This window comes from Tricharina praecox (genome assembly GCF_024521635.1).
Source record: "Tricharina praecox strain CBS 144465 chromosome Unknown BZA05scaffold_1, whole genome shotgun sequence".
NCBI lineage: Eukaryota > Fungi > Ascomycota > Pezizomycetes > Pezizales > Pyronemataceae > Tricharina > Tricharina praecox.
Genome location: NW_026250403.1, coordinates 1,955,309 through 1,972,640, shown reverse-complemented (window position 1 = coordinate 1,972,640; position 17,332 = coordinate 1,955,309). Strand labels below are relative to the sequence as shown.

Genomic DNA, 17,332 nt, shown 5'->3' with positions numbered 1-17,332 from the left:
AGTATTAATCCCGGAGCGGGGAGCGTCCGGGCTTCATCTCAGCCGGCCGCGGCCTGGCACCATATGTACCAAATGCGACAGGGTAGAGTGGAAAGTTCATTAGTCGATAGTCGGCCAGACTCAAGAGGTGCCCCAAGTCTCGTTTCTTACGAATAAACCATACGTATGTCGTGTTGCCATCAATCTGGCCGAAAAGACACCACATACGGGCCGAAAGTAGCAGATAATTGGTCCTGATGGTAAATGGTATGAGGGTAACTTAAAAAAGGAAACATCATAGCGCGCAAACAAACAGCTTCCGTCTCAAAGTAGATATACAACTCGTGCTCTCCATCGTCTCATCCACCCACTCTCTTCCAACCCTCATGCAAGAACCATAGCCACAAAGAAAGGCGGGATGAAGTTAAAGCAAGCAAGTTATCGGGTGCCAAAACAACTAAGAACGGGAAGGAAAAGAAAAGAGAACCCACATCGCAGCCAAATAAGAAAAAAGCCAAGGAAAAGATGGAAAAGTCACGTGTAAAGAGAAAGCAAAAAAACCAAACACCCCTCCTTACACCCTCTAACGGCACGGAAAAAAAGCTCATCAATTGTTATTTACCTACTCCAACGGCGCCAGACCGAGAGCCTGGTTAAGAAGCTCCTCCTCCTCCCGGATGTGGCCAGACTTGATGCCGGTGGCAGTTGAGGCACTCGGCGCACGGCCAGCGTATCGGATGTGCTTGTCCGAATGTTTGGAAGACTGTCGGAGGATGGTCTCCATGCGGGGTTGCACGTACGCCCAAGAACCGGCGTTGAGGGGCTCTTCCTGAGTCCAAACAATCTCCTCCACATTCGGATACTTCTCCAGCTCGTCACGGAGCTGGGCGAAGGGGAATGGGTGCAATTGCTCCACCCGCGCAATTGCTACATCGTCTACACCTTTGGCCGCGCGGTGTTTGTGGAGCTGCGCGTACACCTGACCGGTGCACACGAGCAGACGCTTGCACTCCTCGGGTGCCTTGAGGGCGCCAGTGGCGTGGGCAGGATCGGGGATGAGCCACTGGAAGTGTGACTCGCCAGTGAGATCCGCAAGGTCGGAGCGCGCAATAGGGTGGCGAAGGAGCGCCTTGGAAAAGAAGATGATGAGCGGCTTGCGGAACTGGCGGTTCATCTGTCTTCGCAGGATGTGGAACAGATTGGCGGGGGTAGTCATGTAGGCAATCTGCATGTTGCAGTCCTGGTGCTGGCGGTCGAGCTTCTCAGCCGAGGGGAAGACACGGGAGTCTTCGTTACAGAGCTGAAGGTATCGCTCAATCCTGCCTGAAGAGTGCTCGGGTCCTTGTCCGTCGTAACCGTGAGGAAGCGACATTACCAGACCGGTACGCTGGAGCCACTTGGACTCTCCGGAGGCGATAAACTGATCAATGATGCACTGAGCGTTGTTGGCAAAGTCACCGAATTGCGCCTCCCACATGACGAGGGCATCAGGAGAAGTAAGCGAGTATCCGTACTCGAAACCGAGGCTACAATCATATATTAGCACTCACATAACGCCGATGGTAACACATTGTACTTACGCTCCGAACTCACTCAGGGAGGAGTTGCAGATGGCAAACGAGGCCTGATCCTCAGAGACGTGCTGAAGGGGAGTATAGGTTCCCTCATTTTCCTGGTCGTGGAGGACGGCGTGACGCTGGGAGAAAGTACCACGCTCGACATCTTGTCCGGACACACGGATGTGTTTTCCCTCTCTGAGCAAACTTCCAAAAGCGAGCGCTTCGGCGGTAGCCCAGTCAATCCCAGTACCCTCCTCGACAACCTTCTTCCTGTTGGCTAGAATACGCTTCAGGTTGCGGTGAACCGTGAACGACTCGGGAACTGAGGAGATGACATTGGCAATCTCCTTGATGTTTTCCTCGGAGACAGCGGTGGGCAAGTGAGGAAGGACTTCAGTAGCCAGCTCCTTGGGTGACTTGAAGCCGTTCCAGGCACTAGTGAGCCATTCCCGAGAGGTCGCCTGGTAATCCTTCGATTTTGAGAAGCTATCCTCAAGCATTCCCCAAACCCTATAATCGATGTTAGACGGACATTCCATCAGAAGCCACCAGATAAAACAACATACCAGTTCTTGTGCTCCTCGATATCCTCCTTGGTGAAAGTTCCCTCATCCATCAGCTGTTTGATGTACATGGAGAGAACAGGGTCCTTCTCGGCAATCTTCTTGTACATCAGCGGCTGGGTGAAGCTGGGCTGGTCGGTCTCGTTGTGCCCGTGCTTGCGGTAGCAGACGAGATCGATGACGACATCGCGCTTATACTCGGCACGCCAGTCGGCAGCCAGTTGACAAACGAAGGTGACGGCTTCGGTGTCGTCGGCGTTGACATGGAAGATGGGAGCGTCGATAGATTTTGCAATGTCCGAGCAGTACGGGGTGGAGCGCGCAAACCGCGGGTCGGTGGTGAAACCGATCTGGTTGTTGACAATGACGTGGATGGTACCGCCGGTAGAGAAAGCGGGCAGAGCGTGGAAGCCGAGAGTCTCGTATACGACTCCCTGCGCAGCGAAGGCAGCATCACCGTGCAGCAAAACGCTCATGGCGGTCTTGTGCTCGACCTCATCGTTGTTGAAGTGCTGGATGGCACGGGTCTTTCCAAGGACCACCGGGTCCTCAGCTTCCAAGTGCGAAGGGTTGGCAACCAAAGACAGCTGAACGCGCTTTCCGGAAGGAGTGGGCCGCTCGAAGTTCATACCCAAATGGTACTTGACGTCACCGGAACCCTCGTCACCAGGCTCGGCAGAACCGCTGAACTCGCTGAAGATCGACTCGTTGGGTTTCCGCACGACGTTGGACAAGATGTTGAGACGACCACGATGGGGCATACCGATGACGACATCCTTTACACCATAGTCCACAGAGCGATCGATCAAAGCCTTCATTCCTGGAACCAAGGCCTCACAGCCCTCGAGTCCGAATCGCTTGTCGTTGGGGTATTTCGTGGAAAGGAAGGTCTCGAATGAGGAAGACCAAATGAGACGGTCCAGGATTCTGCGCTTCTCGTCCTGGTTGTACTTGTACGGAGTGGGGATCTCGACACGCTCACGGATCCAGTCGCACTGGTCCCTGTCGGGAATGTGCACGTACTCTATTCCGATAGAACCACAGTAGATCTTCTCGCACGCGGCCACGATCTCTCTCAGAGTCATCGTTTCCCGACCTCCGGTAGCGAATCTGGGCAAGATACCGGGTCCAAGAGTGTACTCGTCGTCCAGGTCCCTCTCGTTGAACTGGTAGTGGTCCAGTTCCAACTCTCGCGGCCTGGCCTGTCGCAGATCTGCATCCGAGCGAATGCCAAGAGGATCGATCTTTGCTTTGTGGTGACCACGAACCTGGTAGGCGCGGACGAGGAGCTGTACCTTCAAGTGCTTGGTGACGTCAGTGTTACCGCCGAGGTTGGCGCCGGGGACGATCGATGGGATGCCGCCGGTAGCGGTGGGAACAATAGTGGGGGGAGCCTGGAACGCCTGCGAAGCGGGGCCGTTGCCTTCCATGTTGCGAAAGTAGACCTGCCATGAGATGTGGACGCTGGTGGGGTCTTTTTTCCACGCCATGTACATTTCATCGATGTAGTTCGCGGTGTTTCCTTGTAAGAAAGCATCGTTCGGATCCTAGTAGCAGACGGAGCACACACACCTGTCAGCAGGCTTTCATTTTCATGTTCGCTTCCCTCGAAAACCCGGGGGAGGAGAGTTTAAAGTACACCCCCGGAGAGTTCCGTTTGGCCGAGGACGGGAGATACATACCACGCCGGGGATGGCAGCGTAATGTCGTTTTTGTACCGCAACAGGTTTTGGGTATGTCGATAATGAGCCGCAGGCGGTGGGTCGTGTAGATAGCGATGACTGGTAAGCTGTGGCGGGTTGCCGAACGAGGCCGCACCGTGGGTTCAGAGAGCCGCCCATCCGGCGCGATGAACGAAGAGTCGACCGCAACATGATTGCGACGAGCTGATGAAAAGTGGATGATGTGAAGGAGATGGATGGGGGTAGTAGTGAAAGACCAGCTCCTCTGAGGGAATGGTTTCAGTGGGTGGTGGGTGGAGGGTGGAGGGTTGAGAGTTTTGGGGGAGGTGTGGGTGATGGGGAAGTGGAGGTGGATGTTGGAGGTTGCAGATTGGTTGGTTGGGGTATTGGCGGTGAGGCGGAACACCTCCCATGCTTTGCCGGGCACTAGCGACTAACACATTGCCGGAAGAATTTTGGAGCAAGCCTTGCTCCCGGCTGAGTAAGCCATGACCACCATTCAAAGTTTCGCAGTGACAGCTCCACTCCACGGTGGCAGAAGACTTGGTTCGGCACATTTCGCGGAGAATCGCTGCATCTCTCTTGCCGGGTCCGAAACGACCTTCTCGATACTCTCACTGCACTCCAGGTACAGGTATGTAGAATACTGCAGACTCCAGAGTGCTCCGCCCGCAACGGATGAGTGATTAACACGTCCCAACATCAGCCCCTCTGATTCTCGGCCGTCGTGAATCGAGGATCGTGAGAATGTGAAGTCGCATACATATTATAGTTACATACCTCCCAGCCTGCAGACACTTTTTCTCCTGCCTCTCCCACGGTCCTCTCTGCGTTCTGTTCCCCTCCAGCGAAGACCGCGGCTTCCTGCCGGCCGCAAGTGGCCGAGACAAATGACTCGACCCCAACGAGCATAGCGCGACGTACGTAATCCGTGCATGGCACACCCTGTTTCCCCACGCTTTTTGATTCGCGCGCTCGAGCCGATCTCATCCACGAGACATGTTCCTGAAACTCAGATGAAGCTCGACTCACGTGTAGCACTTACAAAGAGGGCCTCGTGGACACCTATTGGTCCAACATGCATCCTCGAGCTTGACAGGAGAAAATCGCGATAAATAACGCAAACGAACCGGGGTGATGGGCAAGGAGCGGAGGTGCAGACGATCGGGCCGAGAGTGAATGTCGTAAGGCATTTCCCGTGGTGTATGTACATACGAGGAAACGGAGAATCAAGTCCAGAGCTATGTAGGGATCACAGAGCTCGAGCTGCAGCGGATCCATAGTAAAGTGTCGGTGGCGTAAGATCCGGAGAGAAAAGTATGTTGCAGTTACAGCATAGGCAGCGGCACTCTCTTCCCCGAGACATTCCTATCGCTTCCGAGCTTCGAGTGCTACCTACGGTCTGTGTGACCTCGGCCTGCCGCTGTTTTACCACCAATCAGCGCCGCGACACCCAACCCCGACGGCCGACTCCGAGAAGATGAATAATTCTTCGTGTTCGACGTCCCTAAACTTTTCATGTTGCTTGCAAGCCGTACGCTTGCATCGCGGCATGTTTGATGCACAATTCGCCGAGTACTGCGGAAAGCACTGGTCCAAAGATTGAATTGCGTCTGTAAATACTTACATAGAAGCTTCACGCTTGAGCTTGGACGGTCGCCGGCGTCGGCGGCGAAGAAGGAGAGTTCATTAGCCACTTCCGAGACAGCAATCAACACATGTCCCTCTGCGCCACAACGCCACTCGACTTTTAGAAAGAATATGAAAGCAATACTATGTATGTACTTGGGATACAGTATTTCAGTATTCATATGGCTGCAGGTACGAGGAAGAACCCAGAAACCTTTCTATACATTATCGACTACCCCCAGAGTCAGTATGGCGACTTGGGTTGTGGCTGATATCCATATGATGTCACTCGGGATGTCATTGCGGTCACGTGATTGTGCGAAGCTCTGAGGAGGCTACTTTTGGAGTGCGTTTTGCTATGATCTAGGCAGGTCTCATACATTCAATGAGTAAATAAAACAAGTATTGAGGGGAACAAGGAGAGGGCTGGGCAGAGAGCAGCAGAGGGGACCCACATCGAGCTCGCGGCGGCAGCGGCTGGAGACAGTGGCGAGGAAAAGAATCTATAACTGCCATGTTCTATATAATAAGGTCGAGTGCAAAGATGGTTATATAGAAACAAGAAACTGAAGGGGCACCGTAACAGGACCTGAGTCGAAACAAGAAAGCCTTGGTGTCTTCAGCAAATCTGATCGAAAGTGTGCGATCGTTATTTTCACAGCAAGGAACATGACATAAGCCTACGGAAGGGACAGGCCGATGATTCCGGGAATCAAAAAGCCTTCTTTTGTATTTACGGCAAATTAAGGGTCCAATACGGATAGGTACATGAAGAAGACAACCCTAAGCAGTATCGACGTCAACCATCGAAGCTAGCGTCTTCACCTCCAGAGAGCAAGCCAAGTACCTACAAACCAGCAAACAACTGTGGCTCATTCCTATACTTCACCTTCTCACCTAGCCCGCACTTACTTACCTACTTCGTCCCTCGTTGTATCTTCCTCACCCTACATCCTAACCTACAACCAACAAAACACTCCCAAACACCATACTCCCAAATACATCACTCTCAAACACCGTACTCCCAAACACCGTACTCCCAAACACCGTACTCCCAAACACCGTACTTCCAAACAGCATATACTCCCAAACAGCATATACCGCGGAATGGATTCTCCCTTCTCTTTAATCCCGAACCTGGTTGTTCTGGATTCCAAAGGCGACGGGCTTGTCATTCTCCCAAAACCTCTCCCTTCGATCCAGGTTTCCGTCACTGCTGTGTCCCTTGCATCCAACGTCCTAGGCAATAAGTTTGACCTCGAGAATCGACTCGCTATCGCCCCTGACGACAGCCCGGTCGCGGCTAGCATCCTTCTTCGAGTATTTCATTTCCTCGATCCTGCTGTTTCTGCAGACAACATGACACCCGAGTTGCTGGCGGAGATTGCGGATCTGTGTTTGAAGTGGCAATGTGTTCCTGCGGTGGGCCCGTACACCCATTTTTGGGTGGTTACTGCGAGTGAGAAGTTGTGCGATAAACTCGAGCCGTGGCTGGGTTGGTTGAAGATTGGGAAGGCCTTTGCTAGGGAAGATGTCGCCGCCATGGTAATCCAAGAGCAGGCGTATCGCTGGTGGAAGGATCTGGGGTTCGCCAACCTGGACGACCTGAGGCGCGTCGTTCAGCCAAGTTTGATCAGTTAGTGGACTGTCCCTTTTCATCCCTTGTATCACGTTTCCTAATGTGGCGTCACACAGACGAGCTCAACGAAACCCGTATGGATGTCATCCAGTACATCGGCAAGGCAGTCAGCGAACAACTCATCTGGCTCTCCAGCCAAGAGGATCTCTGCTTGGTCACCGATGCAACTAAGGAGGAGTCCGAGATGTGTTCATCGGCTCTGTGTGGATCTTTTCTACGTATCTTGCACAACAACGTCTTGATGCCACTTCAAGACCAGCCGTTTGAGGCCCTTACCATCCAGAGACTCATCGGTAACGATGGACTCCTCAAGGATGTCGTCTTAGGCTTGAAGGAGCATCCGGTTTGCCGGGCGATGGCAGCCGAACTCCAGATGTCACTTGTTAGAAAGATCGAGCAATATGTCGCAGATTCGACCTTGAAATACCAGGTGTTTCTATCCGCCGCCGCGTCGGGCGAGACGAATCAAGGGACTGAGCCGGCGAACTCTACTGCGCTTCCTGTTCTCTCGACGCGAGAAGTAGTCAAGACTCATGTTCTATCGGATTCGAACGCCGAGGGCGAGATGAAGCTTAATGACAACTCCGAGCCCGAGCACACCGAAGCGGAGCCCGAGAGGCCAACCGCTGAATCGCCTATTACAATGCCCTTCGAAACGACCAAGAGGGAGACTTTAGAGCCCATCGTCGAAGAGCCTGTTACGGAGTTCTTGGAGCCAATCAGCGTTCAATCCGTCGGAGAACCTACCGTGCTAGTCCGTGAGGATTCCACCAAAGAGCTCGGGGAATCAATCATCGAGGAATCGGTAGAAGCACTTCCCACGTCGGTTGCCGAGAAATCCGTCGAAGACCTTCGCAACCTGGTCGCCGATGTTCTCACATTGGATCCCAGGGAGCCAATTGTCGAGAGATCAATTGGAGAGCCGGTGGGGACGGTTGCCGAAGAATCAACCGAGGAGTCCAAGGAGCCAGTTATCGTCGAGCAACACGCCGAAGGGCTCATAGAGCGAGCTTTTGAGGCTCTCACCGGAGTGCTAAAGAGGCTGAAAGTCGAACAATCGGACGTACAGGTCTCAAGACCAGTTGTCGTGGGACACATCGAAGGGCCCATGGAACTACTCGCCGACTTCCCAACTGGACAGACTGTGAATCTTACTGTCCAGGAAGCGGACCTTATTAAAGGCTATTTTGATTCTCTGGATGCTGAGGATTACGGCAAGCAGTGGACCGCAGAGCATGCGCAGCCAGTAATCGAGGAAGCAATTGGAGAGCTCGTCCATCCCACTGCCGAGGTATATTCCCTGACGTATGTGCAGCAGAAGCCCGCCGGAAAGCCTATTCCGGGGCCTATTGAAGTTCCAGTTGCAGAGCCCATCGAGCCAATCGCCAAGGAACCAGTCGTCGAGGAATACACCAAAGAGCTTGTTCCAGAGCCCGCCGATACCCCCACGGGAGGGCTCAGCCTTGAAGTTGCATCAGAAACTGCTGGAACATCAGTAGGAACTCTGCTTGAGAAGCTTGACTACCTTACATCGGGGGTCTTGAGCAGAACAGTGGAAAACCCATTTGAGGAGTTCAAGATCGACATTGAGGAGCCAGTCAAAGTCGAAACCCCGGCGAAGGTAGCACAGGAGAAGTCTGCGATTGGACCGATGGACGCTCCCCTCGAAGTTTCGAGTGACTTTGAGGCCGAAAATAACGCCGTCCTCATCAAGACTTCTTCGCCAGCTGCTGAACCGGACGCCACTGTTAGTTCCACTTTCACTGGCGACCATGACAAGAAAGCTGAGATGGTGCATGATAAGTCGGCGGATATCGAGCGTTGCCAGCCCTCAACGCTTGTCGATGTCGACGTCTCGAAAGATGATGGTACTCCTGTGGGTGTGCCAATCATCGAATCGCCGCCTGGCGAGATGGATGCACTGAAAACCGCCTTCGAGCGCCTCGACCACTCGCCCGCTCCGAAAGGGTTCATTCTCCAAGAGGAGACGCTAGATGACGATATCGTGGAGGAGGAGGAAAATACCGACCAGCAGGAGGAGGATACCGACCAGCAGGAGGAGGATACCGACCAGCAGGAGGAGGATACCGACCAGCAGGAGGAGGATACCGACCAGCAGGAGGTACATAAGGCGGAGGAGCGGGAGCCGATCTGCGATAAATCCAACGAAGCTGATCGCAGCAAGGCTCCTTCCTCGGATGTTCAAGAGACTGACCCCGATGTTAATGCGGTCGTCCCCGTTGGTCATAAGTCGACCACGATGCGGCGGGCAGCTTTGAAGCGTACTGCACCGGATTACGTCTCTTTTCAAGGAACCAGACCTGGCATCAGTCACTCGCCTCCGCTGAAGAGATCAAAGCTTGTCGATCCCGACTTCGAAGCACGTTCTAGATTCCCAGACACCAAGAAGCCTCAAACCGAGCAGCCCGAGACCAAGAAGGAAAACCCCCAGATCGAAAAGAACCCTTCCACTCTGGGTGTTGAAGCCATTCGCCATTCGCCCTTGCCTTCAGCAACGAATTCCACGGTCGCTGTCCGCCGCCTCGGCCGTCCCAACTGGACAAACGAGGAGCGCCGAGCCCTGGCTGCCAGTCTTGTCGATCCGGCCAGAAAGGGCGTCCTCAAGTATCTCCGTGCGAAATACAAAATGGTCAGTCCGGCCCATGTTCTAGATATCGTCAACAAGCACAACTGGGATCTCACGGAAGCCGAGAAGGCTGTCGAGGATCTGCACAATCAGATCTATACTGGACAGATTGTCTTGTAACCATCCGAGTGATTTTAGAAGCGGACATATCTCACGATATGGAAAGGGGCGAGATAGCTGTGATGGTACTTCTTTCTAAGTTTGACGTGTTTCTTTCCTTGGGATACGTTCCTGTACTTTGAATTCCATACCTGATCTGTTTGGCATTTGATTTCTTTTTATTTGTATTTCTTTCTAGCATGATGGTGACATGGTCCATGATGACCGGCAACGGACATAAGTGCGAGGGTCACATGTTATTTGTTTCGACGATAACTAAGCAGAACGCTTTGCCTTTGTTTTATTTTCTTTATAAATCTTAGTTAGTTTGAACAGGGGGGCAGGAGATTGACGATGCTGGCGTGGCGGTTTAGCTAGTGGCGGTGATCGGGGACTTTGACGACTTCGCTCGCGACAGCCGAGAGTCGCGGTTCTCCCTAGCATGTAGCAGTAGCACGTAACTACACCATATCCAAACTTCTCGAAAGGGGTTGTCTGTCTCCATCCTGAATTCACACAACCCATTTCTGACTTGTTTATCTGTGCGAACGACTGCTCTTTTGCTGTCTCCATTGCTTCACCTTGACTGTCCTACGTACACCTCTCCCCGGCAAACCTGAATTCCGAGCAGTGCGCACCACGCCACCGGTCCGTCGTCGCTAGATAGATAGCATCGCCCATTCCCACCGACGAGGACAACCATGGCGTACGTTCCTATACCGCGCAACAACTACTCGACCGCCACGCCCGGCGAAGACTTCGATGCATCCGGCTCGCGAAGCTCCTCACTAGGTCTCCCGCCACCCCCACCGCCACTTCACATCTCAGCGATCCCAGCTCGGCTATCGCTCGATCATCACCGCGACAGCGACGGCGGTGGCAGCAGAGGCATATACGATCTGTCGAGCATATCGGCAGTAGTGCAGCGACTGGATTCCCACGACGGGCGCGACGAAAGCGACAGCGGAAGATCGTATGAACTGGTATCGCGGCACGATGCGGATGGCGAGGGGCACTTTGGGAGCGGGCCTGATACGCGGAAGAGTTCGGGGGTGCTGGTGGACAGGTCTGTCGGCGTCGGAGGAGGCTCCACGCCAGCCTCGCCTTTGGTAGTCGTGAACCATGGAAGGGATGACGCCTCGCAATTGGATGGAAATCCTGATCGGGCATGGCAGTGTGTCTCAGTTGGTTCAGACACGGCACGGGAGCGCCAGGACGGTGCAGAGGGAGCTGCTGCGCGTGGGAATCACCATCAACGTTGGGACAACGAATCGCAATATATCCACCCCGCCCTGCGAGCACCGACACCGAACGAAGCGCAAGAACGTCCTTATTCCGCCGGCGATTTCTTCAAGGATTTTGACGGCGTGCATTACTCAGCTTCCGAAGCTCCGCTTCCACCTGCTTCCGCGCCCCCCGCTCCTCCGCATACCGACCACCGTTACGCCCACCCGCAGCAGCGTGCCTCCGTCTCACAGCCACGGCCTCAATCGCGTGCGACTCTAAACCACGATACCCATTCCGAATCCTCGCGGGACTCGGGCTTCGTGTTCTATCCCGCGCCTGTACCGGCGGTCCTTAACCTGCCCCCTTTAATGGCAAAGGACACCAAAGCACGGAACCGCTTCTCCAAAGTCCAGAAGCGAGCCAGTCAGCAAGTACTCTCGGACGCAATTTCGACCGGAGATCCAAGCGGCAATAACCGGCGATCGTTGACGTTCGACGCATTGGCCGCTCCTAACGCTGACGCCTCTACTACACCGCTGGCCGAGAATAGAAAGTCGACCGCACTCGACGACACTCGGCGACACTCTCATCTTCCTCCTGCTCTGAGAGCTTCCGCCTTCTTCGACAGCATGAATTCCGCACCCACAATCGCGCCGGAGCTTAAGGAGGCATCGGCGGTTGCAACCCTCGACTCGATTCTAGACGCGTCCGCAAATGCGCCCCCTGCTGCGTTTACGGATCACCCAATGACGGGCACGGAATCCAGCACACACCTTTCGGCGCCACACCGTAATGATTACCGCAATTCTGTCGCCATGACGGTGATGCTGCATCCGGGGGAGTCGCCACGATCGTCAATGGACGGTGGAGAGCGGGGCGATAGCACGCCGCTGCGCACCTCGCGTTCCTTTGAAGCCGCATCGAACAATGCGGATCCAGCACTTAACGCCCTGCCGACTACACTTCTTGCAGAGCTCGAGTCGAGAAAGATGCAGCTAAAATCACGGAATCGAACCGCCGCCTCAGCGTTTCCCACCGGTATCCGGAGTACACTGTTAGAACTCGACGCGGTGGCACAAGTGCAAGCGCAGTCTCGCCGGGCGAAACGGACAACGCTCGCATGGGAGGACCCGGAGGATGGAGATGGAAACGAGGATGAGGACGTGCCCCTGGGGCTACTGTACCAAGGACAGGCAGCGCAGAAGGCGCAAAGGGGTGGCGGCAGAGATGAAGATGTCCCGCTGGGTCTACTAATGCAGAAGGCGATGGAAGATTCCGAGCCGCTTTCGCGGCGTCGCGATCGGCTACGGCAGCAGAACGGCGGACCACCATCGTCGTCCGTGCCTGCGCCCAAGATTCCGCCTTTGGAGGAGACGGAAGAGGAAGAGGAGACGCTCGCCCAGCGTCTTAAGCGCCTACGTGAAAAGAAGGAGAAGCGCGCTAGCGCCTTTGGCGACGGAAGCTTGGAGTTAAGCTTTGATACGTCTGCGCCACCCCCGCCACTGCCGGAGGAGGAGACATTGGGGCAACGGCGGAAACGGCTGCAGGATGAGGAGGAGCGTCGACGGCTGGCGGAGGATGCGAAGGTCGTCCAGGCTGAGGTACGGAAGAGGAATAGTATGTCCACTATGCTCAGTCAGCAACACCTCGGTGCCGGAATGATGGGACGGAGCATGCCAATGCTGATGCAGCGACCCGGAAGCATGGGCGGGTTGGGTACGGGTGGTGGTGGTGGTGGTGCTGGCGGGCTGATCCACCAGGCGGGCGCAGGCGGTATTTTGAGGCCACAAATGAGCATGGGGAACATAGCTGGGGGCGGGATGGGCGGGATAGGAATGCAGGGGATGGGAATGCAGGGGATGGGTGGCATGAGCGGCATGGGCGGGTATGGAGCCGCCAACGGCGGCGCCATGGGAATAACCGGTATGGGAGGCATGGGCATGATGGGCGGAGGAGCTGCGGGCGGAGCGATCCCGATGACCCCGCAGGAAATCGCCATGAATAACAAACAGCGCGAGATGGTTGAGCGTTGGCGGGCAAGTGTCATGTAGTACCGACCCGCTTAGCCGCGCATGGAGGGGACGTCTATACTATCTTTTATTGCTTTTCCTTGCGTGTTAGTGTCTGGTCTCGTCTGGTCTGTCTGGGAGTAAATGTGGGATTGGATTGGAATTGGGCTCCGAGTTTTGCTTTTGCTTTTGCTTTTGCTTTTAACTTCTGCTTTTGCTTTTATTATTACATCAGAAAGTTGTTTTCGTTGCTTTTATACCCCATCATACTATGCGTACATACAATATCGAATCTTTCACTTGCTATCACTCGCGCGTGCGATTGGATGCTGACCGTTTTAACGCTTGCTATCTCTTATTAACTCGAAGAACGAAAAGGCCGACGAATGGGTAAAACTGGCAGCTGACAACCTGACCGCTCGCGGAGTGGAGATCACCCGCTACACGTACAGGTACGGCACCAGACAACTATATACCCCCTCCGTCACTCGCATATCCGAGACGTGGCATCACGGAAAGCAAGTGGGAAGAAGCCAAAGAATGGACCGACGCACGAGTCACCAACAAGAAGTACCGTTTCAGCAGAAAATCTGGCCAGAGACCAGACCCGACCCCGGCCAAGGCCCCCAAGCGCCTGGTCTCGAGGTTTCACCAGCCGAAGATCGATTCAAGATTCGGGACCTCTTCGCAGACGGGCGGTGCAGCCTGGCCATTCTAGACTTCCTCTCCTCCACTGACCAACTCAGTAGGTATATGCTTACTTATTTACCTGCACGCTCGTGTAGCCTCCTGCCACACGTGAGACACTCCGCCAACACGCGGGAAGGTCGACCACATGTTTGGTCGCTTATCTGCCCACCTGCCCACAGGGCACACACACAAACACACACACGGAAACGGAACTAACTAGCTGCGATGGGATGGGTCATTCCTAGACTCCGAGTCCATGGATATTGGGGTCCCACCGCACAAAACGGAATAAGCCACGTAGGCTACCGCGCGATCACCAGAGACCCGCTTGTCTACCGCTTGACCAGGAATAGACCCCCCAATTGCCGAATCAACTCGAGAGGATTGGATCTTAGGACAACAGCGGTCCGGAAACTTAGGAACGATGTTTTCTGGGCCTCTATTCGGCGTGACACTGGACTGTAAATTCATGAACGTAGTATGGTCGGTTTACCCTTCGCAGGTAAGCACTTTCCGAGGTACTGATGCCCTTGTCGATAAAAGTTGCAATGCCTATTATAATTATACCACATGTAAGCGTTGCCTTTAGGGTGACTGTCGATGGCAATGACCTATCACTCGACTGCAGCCTTGTGCATGGTAAGAGAAAAGAAAAACACTAGTGCCGATAGCAAAAAATGGTAGGAATTATTCACGGCAAATCGAGAAGCACATCAGCGGGTTCTAGCGAATCTATTGAGTTCTTTGATTAATTCATGCTTAGGGTGAGCCTTCGTTGCGTGAGGAAAATTGTCGGCTGAGGATTTTAGTGTGATATTGTGGCTGGAGATGTTGGTGATGTCTGCAGAATTGCTAGATTATAGGCTAGTACTTTGCTGCCTTCTACTTGATCTTTCTATGTACGTTCCATCATTCTGAGGCCAAGCGATCGCCTTCCTTTCTGGTGGGCCATTTCTCTTCAGGTGATAGTTTATTCACTGCATTTGGTCTGTCTGCTTCTGCCTGCATCGAACTATCGTTTCGCATATTTCCCGGGTCTGGGAGTACACAACCCTATATAGAACATCGGCATCATCAGGGTCATCAGCACCAGCGTCATAATCATCATCATCATCTTCTTCTTCTTTTTCTTTTTCGTCTTCATCTTCTTCTTCATCACCCTCAAGCTGTCGTCCAAAATGATTCGACTGAAAAGGTCCATGCAGCAATCACTGCATACCCAGAGCTTAGCGTCACTGTGAGATCCAGCGCAGCGCAACGGGTGCGCCATCGTGCTCCAACGTGTTATGACAACTGATTTTTAGTGACGACTAAATTCTAATTCACACAAAATGCTCCACCAGGCAAAACGTATATGCACTGCAGCACTCCCGACTGGCTGCAGCGGAGTTCTGGCTGCAATCTAAACGCCGAGGTACTCTACCAATGATTCATGGAGTGGAGTGCAGCCCAATCCCCTCCTCCTAAGTGAGTTGGCGAGATGTTTATTAGCCCACGAGTCCGTTTTTATGCGACGTGGGGAAACGCACCGAGCAGAGAAAGCAGTTGACTGACTAGATGCCGAGGGCTGAGTGAAAGAGAGAGGAATTACCAAGGCTCACATTGTACAGGGCTCGTGGTGTGCACTCATTCTCACTCCGTGCGCTCGCTGGCCCGTTCTTTTCAGGTTGCTGGCGGCTTATTTTTTGACATACGTTTATGTTCTGGACCAAGTGGCACATCAGTCAAGCAGCAACCCAATCAGAACGGCCGTTATACACCTACAGGCTACGTTATTCAGTCGACAAACAGCAGAGCTGCAGAAATTCGCCCCGACTTCTCCCACTTCCACTTCCGAAGAAAAACGCTTCTCCAGGAACATTACCGGATCCAACCAGCCCGCTCAACATGCCCCTCTCGTAGTAGCAGGTTTACTTCATCTTCATGTTCACGCTCAAATATTGACACGCCTCGTCCCACGTGTCTCCGGCTTCAATCTAGGAGCTGGTATTGGTTTATAATGTCCTCGCAGTGAAAGCGTATCTGAATATTGTCCTGTGCGCAAATCGACACGCTGTCTCCAGAGACAGTATCTCCGGGAAACCCTAAAGCTGGTCTTCGTGTTTTAGGCTTAATCGAACTCTGCAATCATTAAGTCCGCTGTAACGAGGCAACAGGTGGCTCCGGGGAGAGAGTGACGGTTCGGTGGAAGTCACGTGGAATAGTATCCCCCTGCAGGTAGAGCTCGGTTCCATGCAAGTATCGTTCAAGATCTACTTGGCTGGCAGCAAGACGTAGGGATGAACATTAGAAAATAGCGAAAGGTGCAAAGATTGACATAATACTGCCCGACAGCTAGTATGTACGAGTCTGATCGTCGCTTATGCCAGAGCTCCTTCTGCTGACGACAAGTGCGAAGTCTGTCCTAGGAGGAATGTTGTGCTTACTGGTATGGAGACAAACAACCGATCGTTTGTGTTGTCGAAGTCTTCGATTCTGATTCCTCGGTCGTTGGTTGTATTCGTGATGGTGAACCCATGAACTGTACTTGGTTCCAATACCCCTCTTCGGTTGGATTCCAAGAGTGCGCACACTGCTGGCCAACATATAAATCAGCCCGAAACCACCTCTTCATCGTATCTGAAGAAAAAGTAGAGCATCCGAGATGGCCTTTAACTCCAATTTTATCCCGACAACACCCAGTAGTGATGACGACAAAGAGCACCAGGAGTGGCCTACGCACACTGCACACATTTCCCACACTGAGCACCACCCCCTACGACCACGGCCAATCCACATACTTGACCAACAGCGTCCGTCACACGGCACCGGCCATGCATACGCTGACCACAACCTGGTCGGCCCAATTGTCAACGGCGCTAGATCCGTCGCGGATGGGTGGAACCTTAATCACCACAAATCACGGAATTTCCCGGCTGAGAAATCGTCCAGTCCGCCGGCCTTCGACGACGCAGAGAGAATCGTCAATACCCAGAATCTCCAGTGCGCTCCAGCTGCTCGGCGGCTTGCCTGTCCCTTCTATCTCCACGCACCCCAACTGCACCTCAACTGCGCCAACAAGAGGTTTGCCTTCCTCAGCAGAGTCAGGTCTGTCTTCCACTTCTTCTTCATCATCTTCTTTTGCCATCGCCTCCTGCGCTAGGAGTTAACTTCCATGTGCCATCGCCGCCTGTAGGGAACACATCTCTACGCACACGTATCCGTTCCAATGTGACCGCTGCCACGGTTATTTTTCGCGGCAGTTCACCCTGAAGCGCCACAATAATACGTGTGGTGGCCAAAAGTCGAAGGGTCGTCAAGCGGGAATGCCTTTCCTGCATGGCGCCCTGGTAGAGATGTGCAGAGTCGAGGACATGGTGAAGGTCCTCGAGAGTGAAGTGTGCGATGCATGATGTTGTATGTTGTGTGTTCCGGAGTTGATGGCGTGAAGTCTGGCGGGAACAGGGGTGCGCCACTCTCGTTTATTTTCGGTTGGCTTCTGAATTGGCGCATAACTAGTAGATAGCGGAAGTCTGGATATGGTACTTATCTACATCTTACTTAATGATTAAGCGCGAAATGAATCATGATTCTTCTACATACACGGTCCGGCCAATTTTGGCTTTCCAG

General features: G+C 53.6%; 4 protein-coding genes across 4 annotated transcripts; 3 read left to right on the top strand and 1 right to left on the bottom strand.

Moving 5' to 3' along the window:
• Positions 1–403: 403 nt before the first annotated feature.
• Positions 404–4,189, bottom strand: BZA05DRAFT_16660 (thiamine diphosphate-binding protein). The gene is made up of 4 exons (XM_051479151.1): positions 3,784–4,189; positions 2,105–3,648; positions 1,560–2,048; positions 404–1,505 (listed from the first exon to the last, which is right to left on the bottom strand). The coding sequence occupies exons 1-4, from the start codon at positions 3,973–3,975 to the stop codon at positions 602–604; spliced, it is 3,129 nt and encodes a 1,042-aa protein (XP_051344506.1). The 5' UTR covers positions 3,976–4,189; the 3' UTR covers positions 404–601.
• Positions 4,190–6,519: 2,330 nt separating this feature from the next.
• Positions 6,520–9,818, top strand: BZA05DRAFT_440519 (uncharacterized protein; the record flags this gene model as incomplete). Its single annotated transcript, XM_051486601.1, has 2 exons — positions 6,520–7,048; positions 7,108–9,818. 2 exons carry the CDS (start codon positions 6,520–6,522, stop codon positions 9,816–9,818), a joined length of 3,240 nt encoding a protein of 1,079 aa, XP_051344505.1.
• Positions 9,819–10,185: 367 nt separating this feature from the next.
• Positions 10,186–13,751, top strand: BZA05DRAFT_470136 (uncharacterized protein; the record flags this gene model as incomplete). The annotated part of the gene is made up of 3 exons (XM_051487883.1): positions 10,186–13,045; positions 13,403–13,485; positions 13,553–13,751. Exons 1-3 carry the CDS (start codon positions 10,499–10,501, stop codon positions 13,749–13,751), a joined length of 2,829 nt encoding a protein of 942 aa, XP_051344504.1. The 5' UTR covers positions 10,186–10,498.
• A 2,616-nt stretch (positions 13,752–16,367) lies between these two features.
• Positions 16,368–17,303, top strand: BZA05DRAFT_450836 (uncharacterized protein; the record flags this gene model as incomplete). Its single annotated transcript, XM_051487419.1, has 2 exons — positions 16,368–16,810; positions 16,899–17,303. 2 exons carry the CDS (start codon positions 16,368–16,370, stop codon positions 17,113–17,115), a joined length of 660 nt encoding a protein of 219 aa, XP_051344503.1. The 3' UTR covers positions 17,116–17,303.
• Between the last annotated feature and the right edge of the window lie 29 nt (positions 17,304–17,332).

What these genes read in the sequence shown, in the direction of transcription:
- BZA05DRAFT_16660 (XM_051479151.1), bottom strand. Translation starts at nt 3,975, where the DNA reads ATGTTGCGGTCGACTCTTCGTTCATCGCGCCGGATGGGCGGCTCTCTG. An exon ending in ATCGAGGAGCACAAGAACTG is followed by an intron (nt 2,049 to 2,104) that starts GTATGTTGTTTT and finishes CATCGATTATAG; the next exon opens with GGTTTGGGGAATGCTTGAGG. An exon ending in TCCCTGAGTGAGTTCGGAGC is followed by an intron (nt 1,506 to 1,559) that starts GTAAGTACAATG and finishes ATATGATTGTAG; the next exon opens with CCTCGGTTTCGAGTACGGAT.